The sequence below is a fragment of the Castor canadensis genome, chromosome 14 (assembly GCF_047511655.1).
Source record: "Castor canadensis chromosome 14, mCasCan1.hap1v2, whole genome shotgun sequence".
Taxonomy (NCBI): domain Eukaryota; kingdom Metazoa; phylum Chordata; class Mammalia; order Rodentia; family Castoridae; genus Castor; species Castor canadensis.
In genome coordinates this window covers 40,861,848-40,875,755 of record NC_133399.1, presented here as the reverse complement: position 1 = coordinate 40,875,755, position 13,908 = coordinate 40,861,848, and the positions used below count along the sequence as shown (strand labels likewise).

The 13,908-nt window shown below is 51.4% G+C and overlaps 1 protein-coding gene across 8 annotated transcripts in view; it reads left to right on the top strand.

Moving 5' to 3' along the window:
• Safb2 (scaffold attachment factor B2) overlaps positions 1-13,908 on the top strand; it is a 49,120-nt gene that overhangs the window by 7,842 nt on the left and 27,370 nt on the right. For 7 of the 8 annotated variants that reach the window (XM_074054398.1, XM_074054397.1, XM_074054396.1 and 4 more), the window contains exons 5-15: positions 159-218; positions 1,116-1,143; positions 2,030-2,579; positions 3,003-3,052; positions 3,634-3,734; positions 6,677-6,826; positions 6,903-7,015; positions 9,315-9,445; positions 10,724-10,815; positions 12,587-12,723; positions 13,469-13,762. In XM_074054398.1, coding sequence (XP_073910499.1) covers positions 159-218; positions 1,116-1,143; positions 2,030-2,579; positions 3,003-3,052; positions 3,634-3,734; positions 6,677-6,826; positions 6,903-7,015; positions 9,315-9,445; positions 10,724-10,815; positions 12,587-12,723; positions 13,469-13,762 — 1,706 coding nt within the window. Of the gene's footprint in view, positions 1-158; positions 219-1,115; positions 1,144-2,029; positions 2,580-3,002; positions 3,053-3,633; positions 3,735-3,755; positions 6,393-6,676; positions 6,827-6,902; positions 7,016-9,314; positions 9,446-10,723; positions 10,816-12,586; positions 12,724-13,468; positions 13,763-13,908 lie in introns of those variants that run through there. The other variant, XM_074054400.1, reaches the window with a different exon arrangement.

Genomic DNA, 13,908 nt, shown 5'->3' with positions numbered 1-13,908 from the left:
CTATCAGGCGAGCTGCTGCGGTAGCATGGGGGTACAGGGTGCCAAGGAGCGACCTGCAGGTGGTGAGGGCCCTGTGAAGGTTGCTTAGGAAGTGGCAAGGTGTTGGCCTTGGTGGTCACAGCTGTGGTGTCCACAACTGATGCTGTTTCCTTTCTCAGGTGGACAGGGAAGGCTTCCGGAGCACCTTGGAGGCACCCTCGGACTGGACAGTAACTCCGGTGAGTGGCTTTGCCATCTGGTTCTGCTGCACTGGAAACAGATGAGTGCACAGTGTGTAGGCATTGGCTTCTCCTTGTGACAAACACTGAGCGAAGTCGTGTAATGCAGGAAAGATTGATTTTAGACCATGGTTTCAGAGGTTTCAGATCATGGTTGGTTGTGTGCATTGCTTTGGGCCTGCAGCAAGGTGGACTATCAAAGTCCTGCCCCGGGAACACACTTCGTCCACTCAGGTCCCACCTTCCAACAGTCTTTTCAGTTAGGGAAGTCTCCATCACCTAGTCACTTCCCAAAAGCCCCGCCTCTGAACACTGCATTGGGGACCAGCCTTTGGGGGACACTTTAGATCCCAGGCATAACAGCATTTATGGAAAAGTGATGAGCTGAGCATTGATGCTGAATGGGGTGTGCTGGGGGCCGAACTTGCAGCAACTGGAGGATTCTCAGAGGAAGTCAGACGTGACCCAGGTGTGATGGAGTGTTGGTGGCGCAGGGACAAGCAGCTTGCCTTAGGGCTGCAGAGAGGCCATGAATGAGTGGGATGTCAGGTTTCGCAGCAGGACAGAGAGACGGGCTTTTTAGTGGTACCAAGTTCCACTTATGATGAGCAGTTTGTGCTGGGAAAATGTTTTTCTAAAGCCAGCTGTGACGGATGGTGGCCATGGACCTCTGCTTTGGCCTGGGCGTCTGTGCCAGCTGCGTAACCATAAAGGCTGCTTACTGGGAATGGGGGGACAGATGATGGTAGCCAGGCCTGAGGACCTCTGCCCACTGCTTGCCCCAGTGATGCAGGACTGACAGGCTCTGAAGGGCCACTAGTCATAGACACTGACAGTTGTGTCTATGTAGTTCACAGTGACCTGTGGCTCCGCTTTCCTCTTTTCTCATTTGAACAGGATGCTGAAGAGCCCCTTTTGGAGCCAGGTACTGACCCGGGACACGCGGCAGTGGGGTCGGGCAGTCTTCCCGCTGCCCTGTCTTATCTAAGCTGTGCTGTGCTGTCGTGAGCCGCTAGCGGTGGACAGTCCACATCCGACAAGGACCAGAGATTGGAAACCCACGCGTATCACCAGATCTGTGGAAGTGCCGCTCTGGCCTCCTGAGGCCAAGCGTATTGGGTGAGATATGCCGATGGCTTGACTCTCCCACTGTGTAGTGTGGCATTTAAGTTCCCAGACACCTCGTGTGCGGCCACCCCTGAAACAGATCTTGTGATACTGCGCTGCGGTGGTTTTCGTTGAGGCAGTTGAGGCAGGCTAGGCTGGCGTCAGGGCTCAGAATCACAAGGGACTCAATCCAGAAGAAGAGGCCGAGGCTCCTCGTGGAAGCTTCCATGGACCATTTCCCTCTGGACTGAGTTTATCTCCTGCTGACAGAAGAGCTGCTTGCTTTCACTGGGACTGTCATCTGACTGCCATCAAAAGAAGAACTTGCAAGCCTAGCTGCTCAGGGATCCGTATCCACATCCGCATCTGCATCCACATCTGCCTCAGCTCCTTGGACATTGGGAAGGAATGGAACACAGGCTTGAGCAAACCTTGAAGAGACTGTCGAGAAGCAGCCCCGCGCTTGTAGGTGTTGAAATCTGGGGGGCTTTTCTCTCCCCATAGCGTAGAGGCTTCCGTAGTAGCCGGTGGCATGAGCGCAGGTAGTGTACAGTGTCACTGTGTGTACCTCGGGTTTTCCAATCTCTGTGTAGCTAGCAGTTCTCTCGGTGTTAGTGTGGCAGCCGTGCCCGTTCCGCATTTGTGATTGCTTTATTTCCCTGGTAATTAAACCTTGTGCCATTCTATTCCTGTTAAATCCGTAGAAAATGAGAAAATACTCGACATTTTGGGGGAAACTTGTAAATCTGAGCCAGTAAAAGAAGAAGGTTCCGAGCTGGAGCAGCCATTTGCACAGGATACAAGTAGCGTGGGGCCAGACAGAAAGCTGGCGGAGGAAGAGGACCTTTTTGGCAGCGCCCATCCGGAAGAGGAGGAGGAGGAGGAAGAGCAGGAGGAGGAGGAGGAGGAGGAGGGAGATTTAGCTGTGGCCAGCGAGTCACCGCGCGCTCAGTGGAGCGAGGCAGACACCCTGTTAGCGGTAGTGAAAAGGGAGCCCGTGGAGCAGACAGGCGAAGGCGCGAGGACGGACCGCGAGCCTGTAGGGCTAGAGAAGCCAGTTGAGCAGAGTAGCGCGGCCCCCGAGCTGGCGGAGGCCTGTAGCCAGGAGCTGGCGGAAGCGCCCACGGAAGCCCCGAGCCCCGAGCCCAGAGATAGCAAAGAAGACGTGAAGAAGTTTGAGTTTGAAGCTTGTAATGAAGTCCCTCCGGCTCCTAAAGAGTCCTCAACCAGTGAGGGCGCTGATCAGAAAATGAGGTTTGTTGTTTCTCAGTTTTAGACCAGACGCTATCTCCTTTTTCCATTGGTCATTAATGACACACCTAGCTGTTTTATCTGCAATTGGCCAGCCAGACTGCTGAAATTCTAGCTTACTTCCCAACGATGTTTTATTTCCCTGTGCATTTTTAATGGGTGATTCGATTCCTTTTTCTCAACCTACTATGGTTGTGTTTTTAAATTAATTGTTATCTTCAGCTTAATCGAATTGATGTTTACGAATCTGACATTGTATTTTTGGGGTCAGATTTTCCAATATAAATTTCCAAAGTTGTCTGTCAAAATTTTATTTCAGACTAATTTTCTGGTAGGTATTCAGTTTTAGTGCATTATCATAATTTTAATTTAGATTTCTTTTGGTTTTTTTTTTTGTGTACGAATAACATTAACTTTTGTTTCTAGTTCTTTTAAGGAAGAAAAAGATATAAAGCCAGTGATTAAAGATGAAAAAGGTATGACTTGACTCGTGGTCCATTGGGAGGCGGGGCCTTGGATGGCCGCACTGTGCGTCAGTGCTCTCGGCACCTATTGCCTTGCTGGGTTGACTGCCACATGGCTCTGAGGGAGTTGAGCTCTCCCTGGTTGGGGATCCACATGGCTGTTTGTGGAGCAGTGAAAGCTGTTCCAAGGCAGCAGTGTTTCTAGCCCTTGAGGAGCATGTGACAAGCATTCCAGAGCCTGCTGTCTTGGTTGAGAGCTGGGCATCCAAAAGCCTTTCAGTTACAAGTGAATACCCCGTGGTCACTCCTTGAGTAGTCTTGAGGGGCTGGAGTGCAGCTTAGTGGGGAGGACTGCCTGATACATGCCAGGCCCTGGCTACATCCTCAACCCTGCAAGCAAAAAAAAAAAAGGCTCACCATTTGTGCCATGCACATTTTCTATTCCCGACCCTGTGTGCTAGTGGCCAGTGAATTCTCAAGTGAGGCTGAGGGGCGAAAGTGGCTAGACTCAGGGCCTTAGAGGGGGCTTCAGTTTGAAAGAGAGGTCATGCTTCTACCTCAGCTAAGACACCATCACCTTCCTTTTGCTCTAGGCCGTGCCGGCAGCAGTTCTGGAAGGAACCTGTGGGTCAGCGGGCTGTCCTCTACTACACGTGCCACGGACCTGAAGAACCTTTTCAGCAAGTACGGGAAGGTATGCACTGCTCACCTCAGCCCACACAACTTTGGTTGGGTAGAAAATAACCTTGAGTTTATTTCTTCTGGGTTCTCCTTTCTGGTTTTAAAGAAGAAAGTCAAGCAGGCAGCCCTTCCCTTCCCCTGACTTTTGCTGTGTGCCTCATTTGTGCTTCAGAGCACGTGTGGCCAGCAGCCGTCCATGCTTTTTCTGCATCTCTGACCTATGAGGACCAGAAGTCTCCTGGCCCATACAACCTAAAGCTGGTGTGCCAAGTGTGTTTCTTTAAATGTCACAGCGAATGGCCGGCTTTTCTGTTTTCTAGCATCTTCAGTGCGTGGTATGCTCGTGCTTCACAGTAGATCACTAACGTGCTGCTAGTGAAGGCAAGAGAAGCCTTGCACAGGAGCTGGAACAGTGACCACAGCGTCCAGGAGTTAGCAGAGCCAAATGACAAGCCCTGGGACTGCTCTTGTCCTCCGGGTGCTGGGGGCACTCACCCTGCATGGAGGAGGCTCCAGGTCGGAAAGGTGTCCAGATCTGTGTCACCTGCTCAGACTTTGTTAGCATTCTAGTGACTTCAGCAGGCAGAACCCAGAAAAGGCGTTCATCATGCTGAGCTTTTCTTAACAGTCACTGGCCTTAAGGAGGGCTCAGAAAACTGTCACAACCACAGATAATCACTCACACTCTGCTCACTTCTTCCTGGACTCGGGCACTGTCAGGAGAGAAGAAACATGTAGTGTGGTCACTGTCCCCACACGTCCAGTAGTAGACCGGGAGCAGTAAGGAATAAACACATCAATGAGAACATGCCAGCATCAGGGATGAGCCCAAACCGGGGATGTGGGAAGTGGCTTTGGCAGACCTGGTTGAGGACATGACTCTTGAGCAAGGCTCGAGTGAGTGGGTGGCCTTGCCTGGGATGCTCAGGACAAAGGAAGGCCTGGTGATCAGACGAGGCTTGTCCTTGGAGAGAATCAAAGGATGCTGTGAGGAGCTTTGTGCCAGAGGCATGGCGGGGAAACGGACATGGGAGCTGCTCGTGGCTTCTGATGTCATCAGAAGTGATGCCCCTGCGAGAACGATTAATATGACAGAGCAGTAGATGAACGCACGTTGGCCTAGCTCCCCATGCTGAAGAGCTGGTGGTACTGAGAACCCAGGCACCAGGGCTCTGTGTCACTGTTCCATTACCCTTGCCCAGGTCAAGAGAGGAAGTGTGACTGATGGGGGCGGGTAAGGCTCCTCCCTTTCTCTCCCAAGTGTCCACCACCCAGAGGGGATGTGCACACTCAGTGCTGCTCTTCCTTCTCTTTCTGTTTCTTTGATCTGTTTTTCTTGCTTATCCGCCACCTTCTGCACTCAATCTTTCGGGTGACCTTGGCTAATTTGCTGAGATTCATTCTTGCTGTTTCAGGGTCTCCTTTGGGGACTTACAGTGCACGTGTCGTATCTCCAGGCGACCTTATGCTACTTTAAGGAGTCTAGGGCCTTTTTGCAGTCTCCTGCCATCTCTCCAGGCTTTGGGATGTGACGGGGTACACATCACATATCACTGTGTTTGTTATGGGTTGACCTCTTTGCTTAAACAGTTACTTTTTACAGAGGTTTATAAATAAAAGCCATGCTGACTGTGCCAGGTGCCCCTCACTCCTCTTCACTCCCAGCCGAGGAGGATGGTAGTGCATGGTGGCCTCGGGAATCCAAGGCTTTTGCAGAGCTGAGGGACCTTCATGTCCTATGCATTTGCACAGGTACCAGTGTGAAATTCTGGGCTGATCTTGTGTTGGCTCTTCAAGTGTCCAGCGTGCCTCCCCTGGCAGCTTTCTGGACTTTGCCTCTGCAGTTTGGAGCATTTTCCTGGTGATATGCTTTGGTCTTCCTGCTCCCTTGCCTTTGGCAACTGGTATTCTGGTTTTGGTTTTTACCCTTTTTTGAGACACGGTCTCACTCTGCAGCCATGGATGGCCTTCAGCTCTCCCTCCTCCTGCATCCGCTTCTTGAGTGATGGTTTGGATTATCTTTCCAGTTTTGTCTTCTGTCTTTTGTCTCCTGTTTCATTTTAGTAGTTTCTCTCACTGTGTCTTCAAGCTCTCGAGTTCTTTCAAGGCTGACTCTCCATTTCTCTCCCTTCTCCAGCATGCAGAGCACAGCTAAGGTAGATGTTTTCAGTCCTGTTCACTTGCGCGCTCATTGGCTTGTGTCAGAGCCTGTTGCTGATATCCAGGTTTTTCTTCACCGGGACTTGGAGTTCCCTGCCAGTGCTGGGTTTGAACTCAGGACTTTGAGCTTGCTAAGTGGGTACTCTTATCACTTTATCCACACCCCAGCCCTCCAAGTGACTTTTGATTAGAGGGTTTGGATTTTCCCATCTGGGTTGCTGTTTGTTCTGTTGCTGTGAACTTTTGAGCTTCTGTCCAGGGCACAAGATCCTCGGGCACGACTGACTTTTTTTGGTTTGTAAGTCAGGGCCCCCAGCAGTCTTCATTTGTGTGATTTTGTGTCACAGTTGAGGACACAGAGTGTCCTGAACACTGCCTCATGCCCCATGAATGACAAGCTCTTTGGCCTCGGGGAAGTGTGAGCCGTTTGCAGCCTGAGCGAAGGTGGAAGTGCCTCCTGCTCTGCTCCTCACTCGGGCACCGCTGGGGATCTTCTTTGGCTCTCTTCTAGGTCTGCTTCCCCTCAGCCTTCCCTTAGAATGTCAGCTGTTTTCCTGCCTTACTTGGAACCTGTCCCAGTTTCCCCTCGCTCCCTGCCGATGGCCTGGAACCTCCAGCCAGGAAGCAGAGACAATCAGAGTCCCTCAAAGCCACTGTCCTGTGTAGTCTGATGTCCAGTGTGGTGTTCCTCTAGGGTTTAGTTATTTCAGCCCCAAGCTGAGCTGAATTGCTCAGGGTTCTAACAAGCAGTGTGGTTATTTGGACAAGAGAAAAGGAGTGCCCTTCTTCTTGAAGGTTGTCGGGGCCAAGGTGGTGACCAATGCCCGCAGTCCTGGGGCTCGGTGTTACGGGTTTGTCACCATGGCGACATCTGATGAGGCGACCAAGTGTATCAACCACCTGCACAGAACCGAGCTGCACGGACGGATGATCTCTGTGGAGAAGGTGAGGCACGTTCTGTGGGTGGTCACTTGCCAACCAGGAGCTCTGCCCCATGTCACTAGTCTGTGTCATGTTCTAGGCCAAGAACGAACCTGCTGGGAAGAAGCTGTCAGACAGAAAGGAGTGTGAAGTGAAGAAGGAAAAGTTACTGAGTGCCGATAGGCATCACCCCGTGGAGATCAAAGTGGAGAAGTACGGCAATTTCTGAACCCTACCTCAGCTTTGTGGGAGAAGGATGGGGTGGCCCATGGCCCTCACGATGCAGGTGTCACCTGTGCCTTTCCATCTCAGCTTGTGCCTGCATCTTGCTATCCCTTCACACTCAGCAGTCTGCCTGTCACTGTAAGGTGGACAACAGGGATCACAGTCAGTGTGTGTTCTTGTTTTCTCACAGCTTTCCTGAGCACAGCAGCACACAGTGATAGTCTGCTGCTTTCTTTCACTCCTAACGTCCCGGGCCTTCACACCTTAAGTCCCCTCATGGCTGTGACTTTCATCCCTTCCTGCTTTTTAACTGTAGAAGCTGTCAGACACCCCACTATTCACAGATAAAACGGCCTCTGTGGGTATGTAGCCTCATCTCATGCTGCAGTGAGTAATCTTGAGCTAGCATTTAGCACCGTGTCTGACAGATGTCAGGAATTGCCACATTGACGTCAAAATTTAAAAATGCCCAGGGCGTGCTGTGAGTTTCCTGTGGTGGCCTGGGTACTTTAGCATAGTGGATTAGGAGCCCAGAACCTGTGCTCCCATTTTCTACAGGCTTGTGATTTCTGTCTTCGGCACAAGTAGGAGTGGGTACAGAGCTCCCATCTTAGGCCTGGCCGGGTCCCGTTCCTGCTCCTGTCTCAAGCTGTTGTGTGAGCGGAGGGCTGTGGTGTGGATGGTGGTGGCTGTGTCTCACAAAGCTGACTTTGTGCTGTGATGGGCTTCCGCTGCCAACTCTACTTGAAGTGCACGCAGCCCTTCCCTGACAGCCTGTCACCTGCATCCTAAGTCCGGCTCACTGTTGCTTTTTATCTTTTTTGGTGGCACTGGGGTTTGAACTTAGGCTTCTTGCTTGAAGCCACTTGAGTCACTTGAGCCCCTCCATGAGCCCTTTGGTTTGCTTTGCTTTTTATTTCGGGAAATTTGCAAGCCTGTCTAGTCATTGTCAGGGTTTTTAAAAGTGTGACTTCTGGTGATCATCATGACTGCCTTGATTGGTTGGCCCCTGGGTGGCAAGTGTCACAGCCTTGTGTGCGTGGAACTGAGTCCCTTATTTGTCAGCAGCTTCTTGCAGCTGAGACAGATCTGAACTGGCAGGATGTACGTGGACTGTCACATGGTCTCAGGGCCTGTAGTTGTTGATGGTATTCGTTGACTTTCTCATGCACGAGTGCTAGGTGTTCCTGGGCACAAAGTGAAGATAGCCAGCCTGGGAGGCACTGCCCCAGATAGGGGAGAAAGCAGGCTCACTGGAACGCCGAGCCTGAGGACACCCCACCCAGCCAGCCCTTGGTTGGCCTCAGCTGTTCTTCTAGGGTGACGAATTTCAGATTTTCAAAATCAAGCTGTCTTCCAGTAGTGTCCTGGGTGGAGTGCTGGGGAATTTTCTTTTTTGTTTTGGCAGCACAGGGGTTTGAACTCAGGGTTTAATGCTTCTGTGACAGACACTTCACTGCCTGAGCCATGCCTCTGGGTTTCATTGTGATATTTCCACACATGCATTGAAGTTTATTTCTGCCTTGTTTTTCCTCACATACACTCCTTCAGTAACCTTCCTTTCACTTTAAGAACTTCTAGATCTGTTAGTGGGAGAGGCTTTGCAAAGAGGCAGCTGGTCCTTGAGGAGTGATTTTGTTATCAGATTTGGAAAACACGCATCAAGCAGAATGCTACTACATTTTTTTGGTGTATGTCCAACGTGCATGCTTTATTTCTTTTGAGACAAGGTCTTACTGTGTAGTCCAGGCTGGCCTTGAACTGAATCCCCAGTTCAGTTCTTGGGTTACAGAATGCTTGGGTTACAGGCATGTGCCATCACACTCAGGAAAAAATAAAGTCTTTTTTTTTTTTTTTTTTAAAGAAAAATAATTTTAGCCTGGCATGGTGGTACCCACCTGCAATCCCAGCACTTGGAAGCCTGAGACAGAATTGAAAGTTTGAGGTCAGCCTACACTACATAGTAAGATCCTATTTCAAAAAAACAAACAATAAAAGAAGTGTTCTCAGGTAATTTGAGCACGCATGTGGTCTTTTGGAACAACATCCCCCTGGGTCTCTAGTTTTGTTCTGCATACTTCAGGACTTGGCAGAGAACTTAAGTGGGAGTGAGAGCGGTGCAGAAGGAGGAATATTGTCTTTTCTTTGGTGTTTAGCTTATTCTCACTTCCTTATGTCTGGATGGCTCTCATGTCGCCACCTGACCCGAGTGTGTGACTGAAGCTCAATGGGACTGCTCCTGTGAGAGCCTCGAGAACTGAATTCTGATAACTGTGTTTTTAAATAGAACCATGATCAAGAAGGAAGAGAAGATGGAGAAAAAGGAGGAAAAGAAGCCTGAAGACATTAAAAAGGAAGAAAACGATCAAGATGAGCTGAAACCAGGACCTACAACTCCATCTAAAGTCACCAAATCAGGTGACTGGAATAAAAAAAGTGTTGAGAAAGGGGGACAGACAGCCTAGCAAGATTCGCGGGCGAGTGGGGTTTGAGGTACCAGGAGTACAGCAAACTTTTTGGTGAGTTTTGTTCTGTATAGGGAGCTATTAAGAAGCAAGAGCCATGGCTGGGTGCTGGTGGCTCACGCCTATAATCATAGCTACTCCGCAGGCAGAGATCAGGAGCTCATGGTTGGAAGCCAGCCCCAGGCAAGTAGTTCGCAAGACCCTAACTCCAATAAAACCCATCACAAATAAAGGGCTGTCAGAGTGGCTCAAGTGGTAGAGTGCCTGCCTAACAAGAATGAGGCCCTGAGTTCAAGGTCTGCCGAAAGAGCCTCAGGTGAAGAGGTGGCTTACAGAAGTGTCCATACCCCAGCAAAAAAGAGGGCCAAGAGTGGCCGTGGGTTTTGTGTGCTGGAGCACTTGGTGGTCTGGGTACTTGCCTCTACTGTGATGCAATTCTGCACATGTAAGCTCATCTTTCTTGAGTCTGTGTCAAAGCCAGGCATAGTAAATAACGTAGAAAGAGTAGTAGCCAGGAGGCTGAGGGAAAGGACTGCTTGAGCGCTCCATCTCAAAGACATAAGGAAATCTACAAGCTCAGAAGTGGTTACAGTTGTACCACACCATTTTTTTGCCATTTCATAAGTTTATTCCACTCTGCACTATTGAATGAGTCTGTCAGGATGTTAGGTGGCAAAAAATAAACCTCGTACCACCCCCCAAGAAAAACAGAAACAAAGCTGGACCAGCTGGACCTTGCAGTGTGGACAGCACATCACCAGTTAGACTTCCAGGAGAGTGACTTTCCAGCAGTTTCATAAGGAGTGTTTGAAGGTGTTCCTTGGTATTGTAAATTCCCCAAAGAGGAGTCTACAGATCGTTCCAGCCATCTGAGCCTGTGGCCAGGGCAAGGGACATGCAGGCTGTTCGCCTGACCAAGCATTCCCTGAGAGGGTCCGCAGGATTCTGTGGAGCCTGTGGGAGGAGGAAAACACTGATCCACTCTGGTGCCACTAGGATTTAGTGCAAGGAACTCTATGCCTGTCATGGAAAGTACACTGATGTGAAGTGGGCACACAGCTTGTTTCCTGTGATGTGCCAAGACCTGACGGGGCACTGGCCACTCCATTCCCGTGCTCCCTGCCTGGAAAGGGAGAAACTGAGGCCTCTGGGTAGCAGGTCCTTCAGCCAAGGCCTGCTGCTGGGACCTGTGGCACCTTGTACTCACAAATGGCTGTGCTTTTTCCTGCAGGAACCCGAGGAGCAGAGCGGACAGTCGTGATGGACAGATCAAAAGGCGAGCCCGTCATCAGCGTGAAAACCACCAGCAGATCAAAAGAGAGAGTAAGTACTGCCTCTGCCCTCAGGTTGCACACGGTGCCACAAGTTGCCATGCATCTCCTGTGAAACTTCTAGGCTTATCCAGGTACTCTCAAGGTCCCATTAAGTGCTGGGTTGTGTGACAGATGCGCGGCTAAAGGCTGAGACCATCGGATGCTTCCCCGGTTTGCTCTGGTTGCTTCCTATCAGGAGGGAAGGGACCTGCAGACAGTGGCCCACCATGGCAGGACAGGCTGGCTCAGCCTTTCACAGAGAAGCACCTAGCTTGGTTAATCTAATATTAGTTTATTAACTTTTCGGTTGGTTTTCTAACCTTGTGTTAGACAGCTGGACAGGACAGCAGCTACTCATTCTGCTCCTGGGGCGGGGAGGGAGAAGGCTGAGCTCTAACATGAATGTGAGCTGGAGTCTGGCCCAGTAGTATACACATGCTTAATGTGTGTGGTCTCTTGGGTTCCTTCCCCAGCACCATAGAAAGTGAAAGAGCAGTGAGCGTTGAGATGCCATAAAGCAGCAATTCCTAACACTTGCTAATGCCACTTGTCACAAACCTGCCTGAAAATCATAAAACAGAAACCTAGAAAAGAAAACAAACCAGAAAAGATCTGTAACCTTGCCACTCAAATCACTGATGTGAAAGCAAGCAGTGAGCTGCATGTGGCTTAGAGCTGTCAGGATGTAGGCACTGAAGCCTCTGTGTGGGCTGCCCTCCCAGAACCCCCACCATCAAAGGGTGTCATGTGTATTCCCTAGGAGCATGCTCTGAGGGCAGTGCTGGACATGGCAGGTCACACACCTTCCTTTCTTGTGGACTGTGCCTGGGAGGGCTTTGTATACCGAGACATGTTGTTGAACCTTTTCAGATGCCCTCTAGCAGGTTATGGAGGTGCTGCAGGTGCAGCGGCAACAATGGCTTCAGGCACCAGTGCCATGCTGCTCCACCGTGGCCCAGGTGATGTGATCACCTGAACCATTTGCCCATCTCAGGCCAAGAGTGTCCCAAGTTTCAGGTGACCTGTCGTTCCTTGTGTTTCGGGTGACCATCTTCCTTCCATACTTCTTAATCTTTTTAATTGATAAAACATCTGGCCTTCACTTTTACCCATCTTTCTTTGGGGTCACTGTGTCATTTTTTTTATGCTATCCCCCAGGTATGCTAATTAAGGAAATCGGCGAGGAGCTTCTGTAAAATGCTGTCTCCCGAGTCCCCTGCCCCTGAGAGCCTGAGTCTGTAGGTTATTTGAGCCAAGCTGTCCTGGAACTTAGGATTCTCCTGCCTCGGCCTCCTGAGTGCTGGAATCCACACTGTAAAATGTTTAAGCAGGTTAAACACATCTGTCTCCACATTTATCGTTCTTTTTTTATGGGGACTGGGGTTTGAACTCAGGGCTTCACACTTACAAAGCTGGCCCTCTACTGCTTGAGCTACACCTCCAGTCTATTTTGCTCTGGTTATGTTGGAGATGGGATCTTGTGAACTGTTTGCCTGGGCTGTCCTTGAACCTCGATTCTCCTAGTTTCAGCCTCCTAAGTAGCTAGGATTATAGGTGTGAGTCACTGACACCCAGCTATCGCTATCAGTAATTTGGAAATCCTCCCAGCACTGAAGGAGGCTGTAGGGTTATGAGTTTGAGATCAACCTGGCTCCGTAGCAAGGCCCTGGCTTGAACAAAAGAAAACAACCTTCAGCATTTTGACGTGTAGAGGACGTTCTAGTCATCATGCAGTCTTGAGGTCACTGTTGTAACTGTAATAAACCTGTTTTGGGGAACAGAGCTCGAAGAGTCAGGATCGAAAATCAGAAAGCAAAGAGAAGAGAGACATCCTCTCATTTGACAAAATCAAAGAGCAGAGGGAGAGAGAGCGGCAGCGGCAAAGGGAGCGAGAGATCCGGGAAACAGAGAGGCGGCGGTGAGTGAGCATGCGCACAGGACTAGGACCTTTGGGGGTGGCTGTCCCTTCTCCCCAGCTACAGGAGCAGCAAGTGACCTGTGTGGCTCGAGAGCCAGCACCCGGCCTGCTGTTGTGTTTCTCTGAGTCTCAGGCCCATGGCATGGAGGGCATCACAGCTCATTTTGCCCTGTGCTATTTCCCCTGGGTGCAATGGGCCCTCGGCCTCTGTGGAGAGCTCCCTATGCATGCTCTTGAGGGAAAGCCATGGTCACTGCCCCAGGGCCAGGGCGGGTGGCTCCAAGGTGCTGCCCACAGCAGCAGCCTCCAAGGAGAAGCGACTGAGGTGGCAACGGCCCTGCCAAGCTCCTGGCTGCTCTCACCCTTTGCCTCAAGATGGTCTGTGTCGCCTCCGCCTTGACCTTTTGTCACTTCGTGTTGAGCTGTCCAGAGTTCCCATCACTTCTCAAGCACTGCTCAGTAAGGAGGACGCTGGAGACCACCATGTAGAGGTCCCTCTATGTGCTTTGGACAGCCACCCAGCCCCAGGCCTTTGGGCCTGTCTGCACCAGCAGAGACTGCAGGAGACAGCTAGGGTCAGCACACCCAGAGTTCCACTCTTGGGAGGACTTGGGGTGCTACATGTGCAGGACACCCTCATGGTAGCCATGATCTGGTCTGCTGGGTCCCCGCATTGTGGCCATGCCCGGTGCCTGATGCTGGAGAGGGATGGGTGAGGCCGCCTGACTGCTGCCCTGTGTCGCAGGGAGCGGGAGCAGCGGGAGCGCGAGCAGCGGCTGGAGGCCTTCCACGAGCGCAAGGAGAAGGCACGGCTGCAGCGGGAGCGGTTACAGCTGGAGTGCCAGCGGCAGCGGCTGGAGCGGGAGCGCATGGAGCGCGAGCGGCTGGAGCGCGAGCGCATGCGCGTGGAGCGGGAGCGCCGCAAGGAGCAGGAGCGCATCCACCGCGAGCGGGAGGAGCTGCGGCGTCAGCAGGAACAACTGCGTGCTGCCGAGCAGGAGCGCCGTGCGCTGCGGAGGCCCTGCGATCTGGATGCGCGGTGAGCGTGACTGAGGCCTTGTTTGGGCTGCGGGGGTGGGGGGTGGCAGGGATGGGACTACGACACAAAGGGAGCCGCCTGCCATCCGCTTCAGAAAGTAGGGTCAGTGGTCTCCAACCTCTAGAAGCCACTAAATTGGATACCTA